The following is a 21,591-nucleotide window of genomic DNA, read 5'->3' as shown; positions in this document are numbered from 1 at the left end:
ACATTGTAAATAATGTGCCTCTTGAGATTGTTTTTTGACTTATTTAAAACTGTACCACTCACTTTATTATGTATAGTTTACTGGGGAGAAGTTGAACAAGTGCAGTAGTCCATAAATTGTCCCACTCAGTAAGGTTAATACACCACTATTAGACCCCCTACTGGTTCCTCTGTCAGCGGTGGGATAGGAGGGGGTTTAGGGGTGTGAGCCAGAGGACCATAAACTAATTAAGGTTGTAGAGAAGTGGAGCCCCTTTAAAATTGTTTATAAACCATTAGGGGGAACACGATCTCCTGGGGATCTGCCGCGCAATTAGAACCAAGGTCAGAGGAACAGCGGAGGGGGAATGGGGCATGCTCAGAACTGCTGCTGTGGACAGAAAATGGCATTTACACTGGGGCAAATGCTCGCTTTTATTAATTTCCTAAATAAATAGGTGCCTCATGAGGCCCTTTGTCAGTATAATGCACCTTCAGTGATATTAATGAACCTCTTGCTTATTTAGCCTATTTTTCCCTCTCTGGCTTCCCCCCTTTCTCTCCCTCCTCTTTTTTTCTCTCTGTATGCCAACTTAAAAGAAAAAGAAATGGAACCATTTGCGACCATTTTGCACCTTGCGGCTCTTGGGGGTTGGTGTCAAATACAGAAATGGAACGTGTGAAATTGGTTAAAGAAGGGAGAAAGGCAATTGTTAATCATTCATTTACTAAAGAGAAGCAAATGTTGTTGTATTCTGTTCAAGTTTCCATTAGGAGACCCCTTGTTGAATTAAAACCTATGGCATTAGGTGTGTTGCATAAGCAACAAAGACTGGAGGTAAACAGTCCCTGTTGTATTTACACAAGCTCAGGCCTGTAGGTAATCTATCCATTTATTATCTCTCTCATCTGTTATTTCCCCCACCCTGGAACGTGCTTAAACAGCCAGGACAAATGAATTGCCAGTGGAGCTTACGATTTTCTGATAATAAGATAAATATTTGCATGCAATGGTGGCACACACTAAAGCAAATGGGGCCTGAGGCCTTAACAATTTGATTTGGCCAATTGGTCCCCTGCTTCGTCGGAACAGTTTATTGACTGGAAGTGCGGAGCTGCGGATTGCATTGACACATGCTCAGACGGTTGCCTGCCAGCCTATTCTTCCATCTCTTACACAGTTAGCATTGATTAATGCTTGATCTTTGACGCTTATGCCAAGTCTAGTTCCAGCCTTCAACACATGATCTTTGAAGTGTCTATGCTGGATGTCAGAACTCTTGCCGGAAATGCTTCCTATGGTTTTTTTGTGAATTTTCCAGCAGACCCTAGGGGTTGTCGAAGAATACAGATGAAGTGGTCCACTTTCATCCTTATCAGATGGACGCCTCTCAGAGCAAAGGGTTTGAGATGTCCTTCACTTTTGCATGCTGAGACCAGTGATACTACAACATAGCAGCCAGACTGCTACCAATACCATCTCAGCAGCGCTCTTGAGACACTCAAATGTGTCGCCTCAATCTGTTTTTTTTCTTTTTCACACTCTTTTCTCTCTCTGTGAAGAACACAGTACTGGGCCAGCGTGTAATTTTGCTCATTTCCCCCTGGGCCGACACGGCCCTGTGCACAGTCAGGCTATTTTCTGAACTGTTGTTTAAGCAAGAGGGGGCTATTGTCTCATATTTTGGCTCAGCGCATGAGGGATAATGTGACTCGGAGCAGATACGGCGACCGCTTGCAAGAGAAGCGCTGTTTTATTCCACGTGTGTATCAGTGTTGCACGAGGGCTGCAGCAGGGGCCGCTCTTTTGTTTTAGGAGGCTGTGTTATCCTCCTGCCCCCCTGCCAATTATATTCAATCAACCACTCTTGAGGAAGTGGCAGCAGGAAAAGCTTGAGTTTTCTGCTTGGCTGCTGCTCTCTCCTGTCCCTCTTTTACTGACAGCCGTATGCCTCTGTCGCAGCTCACTGAGCCCCTCAGTCAGATGTCTGATAGTGCAGCCTGTCGCTCATATTCTTCCTGCCACATAACCTCCCTCATTAACTCTTCTCTAAGCGTGCACATGCAAAGTACTAAACTCATGAACCATACCTTTAAAAGAGAAATCCATCAGCCCCTGGTCTCAAGTGTCTTTTCTTGTCTATCAAGATATTGTAAAGGCTATGCCATGAAATGAATTGAAGAGAGACAGCAGATGTTAAGCAACCAAACATGATAATTCTGTCAATCGTTCACCAATCATTCCATCTGCAAAAGCTCTTAAATCTTATCTACGTTCTTTTCAGCTTGATGCACTGCACCAGATTTAACATCATTAATGCTAAAATGTCTTTGGTTCTTGAGTGTCTTGTAACTGAAAATGCCTTGCACCAATTCCAATGTGTTTAATGGAGAATGTGATATGAGATCTTTAGAGTAATTGTATGTCTTCAGAATAGTTTGAATATAGTTCATGGGACCTATAGTATACTTACATGGTGTCGTTTTTATCCATTTTGGAGTATGACTGTTATGGTGAATAGTCTTCAACTTGCCCTTCTGTATTATACATGGGGAAGGAAAAACATGGGTTTGCGACAACTTCACAAGAGTGAAGTAAACAATTGCAGATTTTTTTTTTTTTTTTTGTGTGTGAACTTTTCTTCTAAGCTGTTATGACTGACAAAAAAAAAAGAAAAAAAGACTTGTCGATTTCAAAGAGTGAACTAGGGAAGCAGTGAATGCAGACGTTGAAAGGTTCAGAAGATAAGCTCATGATCCTGGATGTTCATATTCTGCATTGGTGGGTTATTTCTGATCCAGCTTCGCCTGGAAGAGCAGAAGCGATTGAGAGAGGAAAAGAGGGCTGCTTAGACTAATGGAAAGGCATCAGCAGCCACAGAGAGAGTGTAAAAGCCCTCTCCTCTCCATGAATAACACAAAGCTGAGCTCTTATTATGTGCTCTGGTTATCATGGGTTGTCATCACAGCTCCGGATCCTTTCAGCAGGCTTGTTGTTTGCATCAAGCAGATCTTTCCACAAGTTCTTATCAAAGGGCTGGTCTTCATCTCCTCAGATTTAGTTATTTATCTCACATATTTAGAAAAAAAGTCACCACCTTCTTCTGTTGATCTCGGATCACCTTTTTTGCCTTTTTTCTTTTTCACTCAGCGGAGAAATCAGTCCCTTTGTTGATAGTGTCAAAGGGAGATTAGTAATCTACTGAAGGTGAGTGATGGACATTTTGGAGAGTATAACATAGTCCAAAAAAGCTTCAGCTGGGAAGCTTCAGTCCCTTTACCAGATCAAAGATGGATTGAGTGAAAAAGGATGCCACAAAGCTTCAACTTGTTCCCCAGCCAAAGCTTTAAACAAATCCCTGGAAAAGAGGATGCTTTCTAAACAGCATTGAGCGGGATATTTGGCACCTGCTTGTATCATCAGAGCTCTTCCTGTCACAGCATGTTATAGAGGTGCAAGTCAAACCCTTCCTAGTTCTTCTTTTCAAGATTATAGAATCTCTTCAGCTCGGTTCAAAGCTGGTTAATGATATTGCTGTGGAAACTGGATTGTTTACAGCTCCCAGTGTCCAGTGTATAAGAGCACCTGCACTTCATTAAAGCACGGGTGCTTTAATAATGCAGATGTAATTACGGAGGTCCCTGGGCAGGCTTAATGCATGCTTAAGACTGACCCACTCTTCCTGCCTTGGAGGTAATTGCATTGCATCCATGTGTCGCCAGAACATGACATACAAGGAGCGAGAGAAAGAGGCATTTAACTTGTTTAGCTCTTGCTATCCAATGGATTTCTTATCAGATGTTGTCTCCAGGGCAAATCGCACAGAGTTAAAGCAATGAAGAAACAACAAAATTAAACTGGAGATCTCTTTACCCCCTGTATCCAATTGGAGTGTTGTTGGAGTCAGCTCTGCCTGTACACACTAAGAAAGAAATCATATCCAGAAGTGGTGTTGCTGGGTCTCTTTTTCTGCAGTGTCTTGCAGGGGAGCTCTGCAAACACCGTTTGATTCAACCAAGTACTACACCTTGTGTATATTAAACAACAAACGTAATGGTGATATATCCTAAAGTCCTCATGTTCCACAAAGAAAACCATAAAAAGCATCCAGTCTGGTGAATCATCAAGAAACTTGTGAAAATACAATATTCGCTCTTAATGGGAACTTCCTGTCCTTTACTGACATGACGTGGCATGATGCTTCCTGTCTAAGGAGCATCTGTTTTCTAAAGCTTTAGAACAGCTTTAGATGATGAACAGATCGAAATTTAAGTTATTCTTTATTGGTAATTTTCCATTTCACTTGTTGAACCTTCCAAATAAATGTCTCTTGGACGTAACATTATCATCAGTTTATGTGCATTGTATATTAGTCCAAGAAACTAAATTAAATTGATAGTGCCGGGTTTGGTGCAGCATCCCAATTGAGTGTTGTTTCTGAGTCAGTTTTGACCATTAACATGCACTTAGCACTTGGTAGGTATGCAGGAGTTGGAGCCAAGATTTTACCCATGAGATGCCCTTGTAAGATGTTCTCAGATCTGACCTGATTGTGACTGCATCTCGAATCATGGCTCTCACCCCTTTCCCCACTGCCTGGCCACTTTGACCTAACTCTCAGGGACTCCTGCAGAGATGGATTAGCCCAGCATGGAATGTTAATGTTCACCGAGCCACAAGCATCCTCCAGGGTCAGTGCTCCAGCTGAAGATTAGGTGTAGACCTGTGAAAGTAGGCCAAGCACGGACTCGGCCGCTGACGCCCCATCTGTTTCAGTGCCGCCTCATTGTGCTGCCCCTTTAAAGTCCTGTTTCGAGGTCACGGCAAAAAGAAGGTGGCTGGTTTTAATGGTCGGGATCCAGCTATTCATGTATTCATCTAAGGCACCTCTGGAGCGCCGAGGCTGCACATCTGAGCCTGAAGGACAGCTGAAATTGTTTATCGGTTAATGACTTCTCTCCCCTTGCGGGTGTTTGCCGCCTCAGCTGCTCCCAGGCTACATTAAAGCATCCTGCCTCTCTGAAGTCTCATCAAAGATGGAGCCATAGACTTACTCACATAGTGCAGAATATCTGTCTGTCCACCTTTGCAAGTTGAAGGCTGATTGCGAAAATCATTCTCTTTGTTCAGTCCAGGGTATTTGCACTTGTTGGGGTTTCCAAGACACAGAGGACCAAGATATTTGGCGAGCAATTAGGTGATTGTCCAAAGTGTATAATTAACTCTCCTACAATCATTACCTCTTGACAAATTTTGGATCCCTCAAAGAGCCACTTAGAGGTTGATCCTGTGAAAATTGATTGGAGTAAAAAGCCTTCCAGATAATACTGATATCAGTGCAATTTGATGCAAAGGAAAAGGCTAGCGAGCCATTTGAATGTAGTCTCTATACAATTACGGATCTCTTTTGTCACTAAATGTACTTACGCTTCAAGAGTTCGTATGAAGGTGTCCCCATTAGGTATGATATAACTCAGACCGCTTGATAAGGTGTCATCATTATTGTCACTCACACTGTCATCTCTCCATTTGTCCAATGAAGTTATCCATTTTCATGGTCATTATGACAGTAATTTTAATGTTAAATGTCATCTAAAAATTAGGAGCAGCTTCTGTCTAGCCATGCATCCCAGTAAATGAGTTAGAGAGAATACAAATGAAGTAGACAGTGAAGGTTGAAAGCAAAAGTGCAAGACTATCCTAAAACTTTGCTGTGTGTTTTTTGTTCATTTTTTGGCTGTGGTCTGTCCTACACACACATTTATATGACCTTCCAAGTTATGAACTTACTCTGTCATATGCTACATCTTCTCCTCAAATGATTTGGTTTAGGGAGGTGATTTCACAGCAGGTATTGTTGGACCTGTTTACGGCTGAATGTCCCTCTTGTGTACAGCGCATACGTGCACACTCCGTCTGTTATTTCCTTTGTACGCATACCTCCTCCACATCAGCAGTTTTATTGCTGTGAATGATGGGTCTTCAGCTTCTGTTGATTACATCCATGCCTGACAATCTCAGCTTAGCAAACCACCCAATTTATCATCCCTAACCCACTGCTTGTTTTACGCTGGCTCTCGACAGCTGAACTTGTGCCCTGTTTCTATGGGCAGTATAGCTAGGCTAAGTTTCCTCCAGCGGGAGCGCAGAGGGAATCCCACTGAGGCTTGGGGAGTGATAAGAGGTAGGTGGGGGTCTCTTAAGTAGCTGTCTGGTCAAGAAGGGTCTTTTAACGTAGGCTGAAATGAATGTGGTAATTAAGCTGCACTGTGGGCCACAGGACCTTGATGAATATTATCACTTAATTATAGGATCACTATTCCCAGCACGCAGTTGAGCGCTGCTAGCACACAATTTCTTTCCCAGTGCGGATGGGCGGTGGTGCATGCATTTGTGCATACATATGCATATGTATGGGGTGTGTTCACTGTGTGTGCCAGTTCCAAGATATTGTCTATTCATTACTTTTATCAACTGATTGTTGCAGTAGAATTAACAACTTTACACCAAAGAACTTTAACCCATTAGACAAAAATTGCATTGCAGTTACAATGGTATAATTTTTTAATTCAAAAGTAACATTTTTAAAAGAATGAGTAACACTGCTGCATTATGAAGATTTATAGAGAGTAACTGTCCTGAACATCTAATAATTATTATTCATTACTAGTTTACGACAGTTACTTTACATGATTTATTCCAGTGATGTGCATTAAAAGTCACAAGTTTATGACAGTGTTGTCCATTGTGAGTTTGAGGTTATGGCAATGTTACTTATTACACATTTATGACATTGGTGTAAACTTAAATAACAACTGTATTTGTAAGCTCAAACTCGTACCGTTATCATAACTCTAAACAAGTAACAGTGTTGTAAACTTGTAAGCACTAACAATGGAATTAACTAAAAACCGAAACATGTTAAGCTAATATTGTCACAAAATCAGACTCATGCCCTGTTTACACTAGTGCATTTTAAAAACTATCCTCGTCTACACTGGCGTTTTCACTGCGTTTCAGAAACGATCTCCATCCACACTACACAACCGAAAACGCATGTCACATGATCATTCATGCAGGTACAAAAATGAGCATTATGTTATTGTTCACATGGTCATTAAGGAGACACAGAGCGAATCTGGGCAGCCACAAACTAAAACGGGGTCTGCTGCTTTTTCAAAAGTCTCCGTTTTCAAAGGGGTTGAAAATGCCAGAGTTCTGTAAACAACAGGCGTGACCGTAGCAAAATCGAAAATGCACTAGTGTAAACAGCCTCAGATTTAATTCTGTTGTAAAGGATGTTTTTTTATTTGTTTTTAATTCACACAATTGATAAATTTTGCATTTACGTCATGTATTTCATTGGGCAAATATGTGTACTGTTTTAAGTTTCTCATCTTTCTCTCTCTTCCCTCAAGGACAACTACACCTTCGCCCAGCCTGGGATTCAGAGGAAAGTGAAGGCACTGGAGGAGCTGGTCAGCCGGATTGATGGTGCGTACCCTTGGTGAAGCACAGCCTACTTAGCTCCGTACACTCCTTCTTTCTGCCTGTGCCCTCTCTCTCTTTTTATCTCTCACTGTCTCTGACTAACCCATACCCCCAGCCCCCTTCAGCTGCAGTGTCAGCCCCAATCAGTGCACCAGTGCTTTGGCCTTTAGTGGAGAGCGCTCGCTGCTCTGGCCAGGAAAGCAAAAGGCACTGGAGCATAAGCCTCTCTCATTACTTTCTATTAGGTGACCGTAATCAGAATTCAATGCCCATTTCTCGGAGACAGGAAGCCCTCTACTCTCCTCTCGCACGAGGCCTCTATCTCCTCAGCCTGCATTAGAACCAATGATTACTTTAATTTCTGAGAGAAAGACTGCAGTCAGAGCATATTGTTGATGTTTTTACCCCACTCACTTTGTGTCTATGTGGCAAATAGAGAGAGACTGTGTTTGTTTCATTCTCATCAGTTTTTCCACTATATATAGAGCTGCTTGTTCATTCCTCCGCTTCTGTTTTGATTGCCTGCTCGATTCTATGCTTTTGTTCCAGAAGAAGCTTTTTCGTCTCTTCCAGTTTGATTATCCAGTTGTTTATGGGACCTGTCAGAGAGAAATAAGGTTGAAAAGTAGCTGATCACAACATCATTTTTGCTTATCCACTAAATAAATTCCTCCCTTTACTAAGCACGGAGACAACTACCTTTAGGCTGATGTACTTTACCCACATCTGTCTCCACCAAAAAACAAGGTGTACCACCCTGAAACCTGCTAAAACTAGATGTTCCTCTAGTTTGCATCAGTCTAGTTGTTTTGAATCGGTAATTTGATGTGTTTCATGGAGACAAGCACATTAACATTGGTTTAATGAGCCTGGTGAGTGAGCATTATCAGTTGAAGTCTTCGTGCTCAGCTTGTTCTTGAGTAACCTTCACATTGTCAGGCTCCAGAGCTTTTCGCCTGTCACATTTATTGTGTTTAGCCACTCTTGATTACAGATAATGTCTTCTATTAGACATTCAAATGGGGTTTGGAAGTGCTTTGCAAAGAAACCAATGAAAGGGAACAATTGATATTTGAGATTCATGCATAAGACGCTTGGCTTTTTTTTTCTCTTTTTTTTGTTCTTCACCAGTTTTCAGTTAAACAATAACTTATGCTTTGTGAGTAATTATGAAGGATACAGTTAGTTATCCTTCTGGAAATGCGTGTATTGTAATTGTGTCTTGCTTAGGTAGTTACTGTTTTAATGTTATTATTGGAGTCATGGCCTACCATTTAGTGCATATTCTCCAGGTATATAATATCACACAATTTAATAATATGTTCATCAGTTCGCTAGATGGCCTTCTGCCAAAAAATTAAAAATGTAGTTCTTATTTTCCACTAGATATTCGATTTTTGGCACACTCTGCAGCAGCTAACAACTAAATAACTCTCACTCACGGCGCAACACGACAAAACACGGTGCCACGGTGCAACGTAACACAACAAATCCCAGACAGTAAACTGTTGCCTCGTCCTATTTATGATGTACCAACCATAGACTGTAAAAAAAAAAATGGACGTAGTGTTCATGACGTCACTCGCAGGTTTCTGAAGAGCATTTTTCAAGCCTAAAGTGGGCGGAGCCGACCGCCGCCATCTTGGAAGCGCATCACTCCCGGATAATCGAAAATGGGCAAAAAGGCGGGACGTGGGTGAAGCCGAGCTGAAACCACGCCCGTCCATAGTGACAGCAGTGCTGCCGTGCAAAGACAAAACACCATAACTTCGTTTTTGATCGAAAATGAGTTATTGATCATTTTGGGACATTCAAGACCTCCGTGTTTAAGTATCATGGGGAAAAGCCCCTGAGAAACCAAGGCAGAACACAGTATAAAATCAGTTAAAGCTCTTTGACTTTGTTTTTGAAAGCTCAAATTAAGTTACGGTGCTCTGCATTTGTTTGCATTCGTTCGTCAATACTGTGTCAGCCTGGAGTTATACGGAATTCTGCCTTTGTTTTACTGTCCAAGTCTGCCACGTTTAAATTACGGTGTGACTTGTGTACTTTTATACATCTGTCGGCACTTCATTAGACAAACAAATTAGATCGCGATCTAACAAACTGTTCCATAAAACAAAGCACTGTACGCAAGCAGCGACTAGATAACTTGGCAACAATAATTAATCGTAAATAATCTGAGAGGTGTTTTTTTTTTTTTTATATAAATATAATGCAGATTATTCACTCAGTGCCAGCTGTCAGTCTGGGGCTTCACACTTCTGTACGTGAGGACTCAAATGCCGTGATAGCATATCACACATAAAATTAATAACTGTTTGCAATTAAATTCGTACTTCCTTTTCTTGTAAGTCGATAAAATCCATAGATGTTATAGCCTAGCCAATGATCACTAGATTTTATACAGATGTTATTCTGTAAATGGTGATCAGCACCCTATATAATGTGGAAGTTTCTGCCTTTTGCCTTGGCGTGACATCTCACTGCAGACAGTGCAAAAGTAGAGCACAATATCAATTTATAGCAGAAAAAATCTAAAAATTAAATTTTCATTAAAATATCTAATTGCCAGATTATCAGTGTCCTACCTATAAATATTTTTTCTGTACAAATAAAAATCTTTAAAGCCATTTTTCTAAGTTTCACACTCTAGCGAGTTTCACACTCTGGAGCAGAGCGGCAGTCCACCTGTCACTCAAGTGGCCACGCCCTTAATTATGCGTCAATTTAAGGCTTAATACAATTTAAACGGAAGAGTTATAAAAAAAAATTCACCTCCCTCACAGTTATCACAAAGGCCAAAACCAATTTTTGTACCAGGCTGTAAATATATTTTTTTCTGCTGTAAAGTTGGGCATTTTAACATGGGAAGTCTATGGGACTGACTCCCTTTTGGAGCCAGTCTCTAGCAGCCTGTCGATGAATTGCAGTTTTAGTCACTTCCGTGCTGGTTTTAAGAGAGAGAGCGGGAGGTTGCCGCTTGGTACCAGCACATAGTTCAAATGAATTTAAATAATTAAAATATTTCCTTAAAATAATTTTTCAAGATCTGAGGTAAATTATCTACAGTATTGTCACTTTCATTATTGTTGTGAAAGTCAAATTAAACCATTTCAATGTTACAGAAAACACGCTCGTTACGCTCGTCATGTATCACTGTCGTGGATGGTTAGGACAAAAACTCTGGCTTTGTTTTAAACTATTTTCTTTGGTGGCGCAAAAATAAATAACGTAACTGGTAGTATTGTCTAAAATGTAAGTTAATGAATATGACTTCTTGTTTATCGAACTCTTGGATTAAAGCAAGATCACATTCCCAATCATTCTGCTGATCTGAATATCAGCACACTTGCTCATATGATTTTGGTTAAATAATTGCCACATTTTGTTTCTTGCCCGAACAGCTGCTGAAACAGAAATGAGCTTCTTGCAAGTGAAGTTTAGATGCCAAACACCTCTTTCACATTTCCCATTACTCCTTCATTTTAGTTAATCTACTCTGATCAAACCTAATTTGATCGAGTCAATTGGGTGGGGATTTCTTGTCCACATCAGATAATCACTTCTCTTGATTTAGTCCTATGGGTCAGTGTGTTGTGTTCACAGCATAAATCATTTGGTTCGACTTGGTAGGACAAGACGCAAATAGCAATAGTATGTTTTAATACTTGCCACCTGGGCCAACAGGGACAACATGCCAAGAAAACAGGGTCACGACAGAAAGACTATTGGATGCTCTGCAGTCAGCTAAGTGAAAGTTACATTGTTCTTACGAAACGCAACAAGGCCTTAAGATTTCATTTGGAAGTTAATGCAGCAAGGTCAAAGTGCGCATATCGTTGCATCTTTGATGTATGACAGCTCTCTGCCCAGCATCCCTTTATCTTGTCCTCTGAACAGCCCTCACTCTGTTTGGGTTGCTCTTTCCATATATAAAAGATGTGCCAGAGAGGGAGTGTGTAATTGCTGGTCGCCAGAGAGTTGGGTTTCTGCCATGCTCATCTTCATCAGGCTGCCTGGATTACTGTCGCATTATTTCCAAATTTCCCCCTTGTAAGGACGGCACATGTCGACCTTAATCAGGCTGCTCTTAGATCTGGCACTGTCGTGGTGTTTTACATCATATTCTCCCCTGTAATAAAGTTGAGGATGTAAATCAATCAGGCGAACCCTTTTTGCACTCTTTTCTTCGCCAGCACGCTGAGGCACGTTGCATGCTTGGTCACTCTCCTGTCCCGAACAGAGGTTACGGTACCTCTTCCAGCACTAATGAGGCTGGGGGTTTAGAACATGCGGCTGCAGGGAAGGTCTGAGCCCAGACCTGCGGTGTAGTGATCAGGGTACGTGACGCCGCAGACGCTTGACGCTCCGACACCTTTGTTCACGGGACATGTTCATTCGGCCTCCGTCGCCATATGGCTCCTCTCAGTCAGGATACAGCTAGGGCATGTTTGTCAGGGCCCACAGCGGCCCACCGACATGACAGGCATTCCCTGCAGGAATCTGCCCCCGAACATCAACGAGAGAGGCCAAAGGTCGTCTGACCTCGCAGCTGTGAGCTGTCCGTCCCATCTCGCTTACATCGGCACAGTGTGTCCATGCACACCCAGATGTTCGGATACAGATGCACCGCTCAGGTGCTGAGGTCACGCTTACACAACACCTGCTTTTTTGTTATGGAAGCAGCGCCTTTGAGAGCCACTGGCGGGAATAATGCCAGTAATGAATGCACAGAGGAAAAGAGAAAGAATTGCATCACGTACCTGTTTCGAGTTTGGAAATGCATCAAAAAGTCATGTGTCTCATCTAACTGAATGGTTCTTTTAGAGAAAATGTGGTCAAAGTGGCTTACCTAGTGGCTATGAAATGGTGTTAATTTCGTTAATGAAAACTATGACGAGAAATGTCCGTTGACAAGCTTTTTTCTCATGACGAGATGACATTAAGTTCAATAAATGATAACTGTGACTATATCAACATGCAAAATCGTTGATGATAAAAGATGAGACTAAAATGTATTTTAAAAAATAAAACCTTTACCAAAATAATTTTCTTCAAAAAAAAAAAGGAGACAAAATATTATTGCCAACTGCTGTTCACGTCCCTACTACGCAAGCTTGCCGTTACCAGATATCAGGAGTGAAAATCCTTAAATCAGAGCTTCTCTGTTAAAAAGATACATTTTCTGTCTGGTGATCTGCTTAATTTTTGCAATCTGGCAGCCATGCGCATTTATCGCTCATCATTGCAGAAGCGCCAACGATGACCTGAAACACAGACAAACAAGTAAGCTGGAGTTTAGCGATATCCGTGTGAGATGTTCAGCTTAAATGAATGTCATTCAGCCAGTCTGTGTTCTGCCGTGAGATCTAAACTATATTGTTTGCGATTGCTGAATATATACTTACTCTTACTCAACCGCTGTCGTTTTAATAGAGAAACATTATTGTAATTTGGAATTATTGTAATTACCATTAGGAATTTCACTGTTAGAATATTTTTTTTGTTTGTTTGTTTGTTTGTTTGTTTTACCAGTTGTCATAATGTAGAGAGAAAGAGTGCATAAGTATTTTATATTAATTTATATAATAAACATTCTATAATAAATCAGTACACTAGATGAGGTCAAATAAACCATGTGTATGAGTCGACATTGTATTGATTTGTGCTTATTGGTGAAAGTGCAATACCTGAAATGCAAAAATAAATTTCCCAAATGAGAACAATCATTACAATTAGAATTTTGAACAAAAATAATTTTTTATCATTTTAAACATTATACGGCATGATGAAAATGTGACTGAGATTTAATTGACTAAAACAAGACTAAATACTAGAATAAACGAAAACAGGACAAGGTTGACTAAATATAATAAAATAACTAAAAAGTACATTTGACACAGGATTAAGACTAATTTAAAAGACTAAGACTACAGGTCCTTGCACACTGAGTCCGAAATTCTCATCTGAAATTTTCGGACTTCAAAAAATAAATACGGCCTCACGTTGGCGTCAGTCATGTTTACACAATTGCCTTCGAAACTTTCATCAATCATTAAAAAAAAAAATGTATTGGGTTTAATTTTCAGAATTTTTCACATCCGTAGCAAGCATTTTGCGAGGTTTTTGTGCATGATTAATTTTTTTAGGATGACGAATACAAAAAACACACAAAAATTTTGGACTCCGTGTGCAAGGACTTGAAGACAATTTAAAAGGCTGACAAAATCAACACTACTGTGAAAGAGACTATTTAAATTATCTTAAAAAGAGTTGCTTTATTTGTAAGTTCTGTTTGCTATATTCACTTTGCCACTCATTCTTGCCAAAGAAGACCCATATTTAGTTTCAACTTGATTGAGCAAGTGATTGTAAAGGTATGGGTTTTTAGTTGTAGCACCCTTACTTTTAAAGTATTATGTGTAAATAAGTATTTAAAGTAATATGTGCCTTTTTTTTCTGGAAAATTACAATGTTCAGATTTTGTTTGCAATTTAATGTATTTTTCAGTTAAATTACATTTGCTGCAACACACACACAAACACACACACACGTTCGTTTTTGTGAAAAGTGGGGACATCCCATAGGCGTAATGGTTTTTATACTGTACTTACTGTATGTGCTATTGCCCTACACCAACCCTACACCTAAACCTACGCCTTACAGGAGACATTTCAACTTTCCCCAAAAAAACCTCACTCTGTATGATTTACAAGCGTTTTGAAAAGTGGGGACATGGGTCAATGTCCTGAAAAGTCACCTTCACCTTGTAATACCTATGTCATACCTTTGTCATTATACAAATCTATGTCCTGACTTTTCACAAAAACGCGCACACACACACACACACACACACACACACACACACACACACACACACACACACACACACACACACACTGCTTGCTTTATATTAGTACAACTCGTTTGAACATTCTGTTTATGCTTGTTAATTAGAACTAAAACTAATTATTTTTGGTAAATGAGCACTTATTGAATCAGAAGACTAAAACCTTAAAAAACAAATTAGCTCATGAAAATGTTTTGTTAATTTTGTAAAATAATAATAATAATAATATATTTCTGCCTTTTGTATATTTGAAGTATTGGTTTGGAAAGAAAAAAAGAATGCAAAACTGGGCTGTAAAATAAAAGCAAACTGCTAATTTATCTATTGTTTAGCTGTTTTTTTTTTTTTTAACCACGATGAATAAAATTAGGGCTAGAAATAAGTTTCTGTAATTGTTGGTGATTTGTTCATGAAAAACCCAAAGCCACAATACCAGCTTGTTGTGGGTAGTTGCCAGGGCATTTCTAGGTTGTTACTTACTGACCCATGACAAAAGTGCCCACCGCCAAGTCTGTGATATTCTTGATATGGATATGGGTATTGTGGGTTCAACCATGAAAGTTAATATGCATATGCAATGGAAACAGTATTGCTCTACTTAGCAAAACATTGATAAATCGCATCTGGATGACTTTCCAGCTTTATTGTTTATGAATCAACATTTCATGTACTAGCATTATACAGTATCTCACAGAAGTGAGTACACCCCTCACATTTCGGCAATCATTTCATCTTTTCAAGGGACAATACTATAGAAATGAAACTTGGATATATTTTATTAGTCAATGCGCAACTTGTATAGCAGTAAAGATTTACTGTCCTCTGAATATAACTCAACATACAGCCATTATTGTCAAAAAGCTGGCAACAAAAGTGAGTACACCTTACGTGAAAACAGCTATACGTCGTTTAACCATGCAAAGCCACATGTCCTATTCATCATGTTCATGATTTGTCTGTTTGACAGGACCATACAAATTTGTGTATCTTGTTTTAGAGCAGTTAAAATTTGGTGCTTTGAATACAATTCTCCCATACTGACCACTGGATGTTCAACATGGCACCTCATGGCAAAGAACTCTCTGAGGATTTGAGAATTAGAATTGTTGCTCTCCACAAAGATGGCTGAGGCTGTAAGAAGTTTGGAACACCCTGGAGCTGAGTTACAGTACAGTGGCCAGTGTCATACAGAGGTTTTCCAAGACTGGTTTCACTCAGAACAGGCCTCGCAAGGGTAGATCACAGAAGTTAGGTCCTCGTGCTGTGCGTCTGGTACAGAAGCTGGCTTCAAAAGACAGATGCATGAGTGCTGCCAGCATTGCTTTAGAGGTGGCAGAAGTGGAAGGTCAGCTTGTCAGTGCTCAGACCATACGCTGCACACTGCAACAAGTCGGTTTGCATGGCCATCGTCCCAGAAGGAAGCCTCTTCTGAAGTTGGCTCACAAAAAAACCTGCAAACAGTTTGCTGAAGACAACCTCTAAGAGCATGAATTACTGGAACCATGTCCTGTGGTCTGATGAGATTAAGGTAAACTTGTTTGGCTCAGAAGGTGTCCAGCATGTGTGGTGACGTGCTGGTGAGGAGTCCCAAGAAAACTGTGTCTTGCCTACAGTCAAGCATGGTGGTGGTAGCATCATGGTCTGTGGCTGCATGAGTGCTGCTGGTACTGGGGAGCTGCGGTTCATCGAGGGAAACATTGATTCCAACATGTACTGAGACATTCTGAAGCAGAAGATGATGCCCTCCCTTCAGAAACTGGGCCGAACGGCAGTTTTCCAACATAATAACGACCCCAAACACACCGCAAAGATGACAACTGCCTTGCTGATGAAGCTGAAGGTGATGGAGTGGCCAAGTATGTCTCCAGACCTGAACCCTACTGAGCACATGTGGGGCATCTTCAAGCGGAAGGTGGAGAAGTGCCATGTGTCTAACATCCAATTGCTCCGTGATGCCATTATAGAGGAGTGGAAGAGGATGCCAGCAACAATCTGGTGAATTCCATGCCCAGGAGGATTAAGGCAGTGCTAGATAACAATGGTGCCCCTACAAAATATTGACACTTTGGACACAGTTTTGACATGTTCACTTAGGGTGTACTCATTTTTGTTGCCAGTTATTTGGACAATAATGGCTATATGTTGAGTTATATTTTAGAGGACAGTGAATTTGTACTTCTATACAAGCTGCACATTGCCTACTTTAAAATATATCCAAGTTCCATTTGTGTAGTATTGTCCCTTGAGAAGATATACAATTTTTTTTTGCTGAAATGTGAGGGGTGTACTCACTTTTGTGAGGTACTGTATATGGTGTAAGGCTTAGGAAAATGAAGTTGCTTTGCTTACAGACTGTGAAAAGTGCAAGTGACTTTCTGTGAAAGTGCTGTAGAGTTTGACTGAAATAACACATAATGGCTAATGATACTGGTATGTGCACATATATAATTTTAAATGTCAGTGCTATAGATGGACCTTTGGTTTTATTGTCATGGAAACTTCATTCGTGGACTTTGCACTCGGTGTTGCTGTCATGCAATCTAAAGAGCAAGGAAACCATTTCTTTCCACTGAGAACAACACTGCAGACTGAAAACCTGATATTATAACACCAGTATGCCTGACGTGAGTCTGTGAGGTCTTTTTATGTCCTATGGCTGCATGACGCGTATGCAGATGCACTTTCATGCGTAACCTCATGCATTTTGTCATGGTTCATTTTTGTCAAGCCTTTGCCTGTAGTGCAATTTTGAATTTTACAATGAAGAACTCTTCATGTCTTGCTGTATTTCGCAGTTGGTTCACTGTCTCTTGCTCTCAGTCAAAAAATAAAATCTCTGGTTCTGTGAAGTCATTGTGACAGATCAAGCTTTCAAACAGCTAACATTGATTTCTTTTACATTTCTGTCACCACCAGGCCCTAAGCGGCCTGCCAATTTCCTCACCACAGACTGATCCTAGGCTTTAATTATCTGCCTGCTTTTCAAAAGAGCCGCAAGCGCTTTTTTATAGGATTTTCACACCATAACCACCTTCAAGATATGGCCATTTCCACTTCCTGTTCTCATAATTACATGCTGTGGTGAAACACCTCAGCCTCGTTTTTAAAACTTTTAGCCACAGCTCTTACCATAGTGATTACCAAGAAATGTCTAAAGGCAATTGATTCATGTTTTATTATATGTGCAACTTATAATTATAATTTATAAAATAATGTCATTATATAGTCAGTACTTTAGGACAGATGACTATCTACTGGCAACCAACTTTAAAGGGGTTATCGGATGCCCATTTTCCACAAGTTGACATGATTATTTAGGGTCTCAATGAAAAATCTATAACATACTTTGGTTAAAATTCCTCAATCGTAGTGTAAAAAAAGCCCACCCTTTTTACCATGTCAAAATCAGCTCTGTTTTCAGCAAGCTGTTTTAGTCCATGTCACTTTAAAGGCTAATGAGCTCTGCTCACCCCGCCCCTCTCTTCCGTGGGGTGACGAGCAGACTGTAAACTTCAGCCGCAAAACTGGCTAACTAGCAAATTATTAGGAAAGGCGATTTGCAAAGATTCATAATTATTTTTTTTTTTTTAAAACCTTATACTCACTTCTTCTGTAGGTGAGGCTGGATCATGATGTGTTGCGAACATAGACACATTTAGGCAGATCGGGGATCGGCGTATTCCCTTCAAAAATGAAAGTAACGTTAATCCTCTGCATCTTGTCAGATGTTTTGAGTCAATGACGACTGTCATGTTCATTATTACATTGGTAACACTTTACAATAAGGTTCATTAGTTAACAACATTAGTAAACATGAACTAAGTATAAACAATACTTCTACAGCATTTATTAATCTAAATGTTAATTTCAGCATTTACTAATGCATTATTAAAATCACAAGTTGTGTTTGTTAACATTAGTTAATGCACTGTGAACTAACATGAATAAACAATGAACAACTGTATTTTCATTAACTAACATTAACAAAGATTAATAAATATTGTAATAAATGCATTGTTCATTGTTTGTTCATGTTAGTTAATATATCAACTAATGTTAATAAATGACACCATATTGTAAAGTGTTACCATTACATTCAACAACAAAACACCTCGATCGCTTAATCGGAGACATCTTATTTTCTCCTGCACCGGAGTCGACACAATGGCAGACAGCTCTCAGCTCACACAGGGCGGGTCTAAGGTAAGACAGTCTTGTCAATCAAGTATTGTGGGAGCGGCCTGCGCAGAACTACGTCATTCTGACAGGAATCTCAGAACAGCCTGATTTGAGAAAGGGGATTTTAAAATAGGGATTTTAAAAAAAAAACACTGGGTGGATTTTTATCATTATAGTATGGATGTGTACACACACTTCCAACACACATTTGTGTTCAAACAACTTGTAAAGTGAATTTTGCATCCGATGACCCCTTTAACATCTACCAAAATATATATGTATATATATTTTGTTTTATTTTATCATTTTTTTGCAATGGTGACCCCACAGTAATTTGAACAAGCTACCAATTTTTTTAACTTCTTTTTCAGATTTACACTTCCCTAAGCACCACATAAATTACACGTTACAGGACAGTCAGGTGGTATCTTGCCAGAATATGTTTCATTGTGGACTTGATTCCGATGCGCAAGAAAGCTGATGTTACCCATACATGAGTTCTGTGATCAATGACCATGCTGACATCCCGATCTGCTGAAGTTTCATTGTTCTCAAGCAGCACCTTCATTTGTCAATGTCTTTAAACTGGCTTGGAAATAAGAGTGTGCTCACAATTGAAATTAATACACCGATCACGGCTAGATAAATGAGAACGGAGAATATAGGCAGGAAGTTACCTTATATGAAGAAGGGAAATTGAGTATATGGAAAGAGAAGGGCAAAGATATCTGTGAATCTATTATTCTTTGAGGTCAACTTCACTTACTATACATGTCTTTCCCATGTTATGGGAAGATCACATCAGCAAAACATAACATAAAGAATACATTATGCACAGCTTAATTATACACCACATGAAAAGTCTAGAATAAAAATAATTTGTTTTTGAAAGAACAAAAAAGGACTCACCTTGGTGCTCAAGAGCCATTACTTATAATTATCAATGGTGAAAAAAAAGTGGAAAATAAAATAAATTAATACATTGATCAAAAGTGACATTAAAGATTTATGTTGTTACAAAGGGTTTCTATTTCAAATGAATTCTGAAACTGTATCAATATAAAGCATTAAGCAGACAAAACTCTTTTTCACCATTGACGACAATAATAAGAATTGAGCACTAAATCAGCGTGTCCATAAATGATTTCTGAAGGATCATGTGACACTGAAGACTGGAGTAATGGCTGCTGAAAAAATATATTAAAACGGAATGCAGCTATTTTAAATTGTAATGATATTTCAGAATATTAAAGGGATACTCCACCCCAAAATGAAAATTTAGTCATTAATCACTTACCCCCATGTCGTTGCAAACCCGTAAAAGCTTCGTTTGTCTTCGGAACACAAATTAAGATATTTTAATCATAATGTCATCGTAGCTCCATTTTGGAGAGTATTGCTGCACGCAAAATGCGTACTCTCTTCTGTGTCAGCCGCAACACAAGGATACGTTTTCTACGTGGATTTACGCTTTGATTTGAACGCAAACAGCGCATCCCTATGTCGTGACTGACACGGAAGTGTGTACGCATTTTACGATGCAGCGATACTCTCCAAAATGCCGCTACGGTCACGTTACATTTGTTTTATTTCCGTACAAAAAGTATTCTCGTCGGTTCATAATGTTACGGTTGAACCACTGATGGCAGATGGAGTATTCTGACAATGTTTTTCATACTTTTCTGGACCTTGACAGTGTAATTTACTTGGCAGTCAATGGGACAGTCACAAGCCTCCCGGTTTTCATCTAAAATATCTTAAATTGTGCTCCGAAGACGAACGAAGCTTTTACGGGTTTGGAACGACATGGGGGTAAGTAATTAATGACAAAATTTTAATTTTGGGGTGGAGTATCCCTTTAAGGTTTTTAAAGTATTTTGATCAAACAAATGCAGCCTTAGTGAACATGAGAGACTTCAGTCAATCAATCAATCCTTCAACATTTTGACTGATAATTATTCAAAATTTTTAGACTGCTATCATCAAATTGCTCTCTCAGGGTGTAGTATAAAATGCATCATGTTTGGCCAAGTTAATATTATGCATAATTGATATATGTAAATTAGATGGTCATTTTTTTAGTGGAGATGTTTTGTAAATGACTTTGCGTCTTCTTTGGCTGTTGAATATTGAGGAATCTCCCTGTCTCTCTCTCTCTCTCTCTTTCTCTATCTCTCCCGCTTCATGTCTCTTTAATGCTCACACTCTGCTCTCATTAGGAAACCAAACACACTATTGTCACCGTACGCTTTCAGTTCGTTCGAGGGCTTGTAGTAATTAGCAGTCGTATTAGACGATAGCCCATAAGAGTTGTTTAACGCTAAAACAATTCTGTTCGTCAGAAGCGCCCCAGAACGTGAACACTGTTTCCTCTTATCTCGTCTGTTTTGTATGAATACATTGAGGTTCATCAGCATGCAAATTGCTCAAGGTGAATTTATTTATGTAAATGAGGACACAATGTGGGCTTTTTCACACAAATCATATAAGGTTAGAAAGCACACATTAACATTTCAGGTGAGGCAGTACAGAGGCTCCTTAGAAAATGAGAAAAAAAATGCTGAAAACCTAAATGACACCTGATGTCGCTTTTCTTTTGGGGGGTTTCTTTACAAACGCTGCTTTTGAACATCAAATTTGCTCTTCTGATCCCAACAGAAAAACCTCAACTTGTATAAAACAAAGCTATTTGATTCCTTGTTGCTGTCATTTCTTCTTTTGGACATCTTAAAATGATAGTTCACCCTCATATTGTTGAAAACAATGTGACTTTATTTCTCCTTTGAAACACAAAAGTAAATATTGACTTCCATTGTATGGACCAAAAAAAAAAACAACACTTCTCAAAATATCTTCTTTTATGTTCGACAGAAGAAAGCAAGTTATACAGGTTTGGAATGGCACGAGGGTGCAAAAATAATGACAGATTTTTCATTAGGGTTGAACCTTCCCCTTTAATGCCTTTGATTTCTTTTGGCAGCTTTTTTGTGCAGTTTCTTTTTTTCCACTGCTGAACATGAAAGTATCTTGGGCTGGATGGTAAATCAAATTGTCAAATTCTGATTTTTTTTGCTGATATAGATTCTTTC

General features: G+C 39.5%; 1 protein-coding gene across 3 annotated transcripts in view; it reads left to right on the top strand.

Annotated features, from left to right (window-relative positions):
• The window catches only part of tbc1d22a (TBC1 domain family, member 22a), a 157,344-nt gene that overhangs the window by 90,790 nt on the left and 44,963 nt on the right, over positions 1-21,591 (top strand). For all 3 annotated transcript variants that reach the window (XM_058772414.1, XM_058772412.1, XM_058772413.1), the window contains one exon: positions 7,398-7,473. In XM_058772414.1, the coding sequence (XP_058628397.1) occupies positions 7,398-7,473 (76 nt within the window). The remainder of the gene's footprint in view (positions 1-7,397; positions 7,474-21,591) is intronic.

The sequence above is a fragment of the Onychostoma macrolepis genome, chromosome 04 (genome assembly GCF_012432095.1).
Source record: "Onychostoma macrolepis isolate SWU-2019 chromosome 04, ASM1243209v1, whole genome shotgun sequence".
Classification (NCBI taxonomy): domain Eukaryota; kingdom Metazoa; phylum Chordata; class Actinopteri; order Cypriniformes; family Cyprinidae; genus Onychostoma; species Onychostoma macrolepis.
The sequence above is the reverse complement of the archived record's forward strand: the minus strand, read 5'-3'. Positions and strand labels throughout refer to the sequence as shown.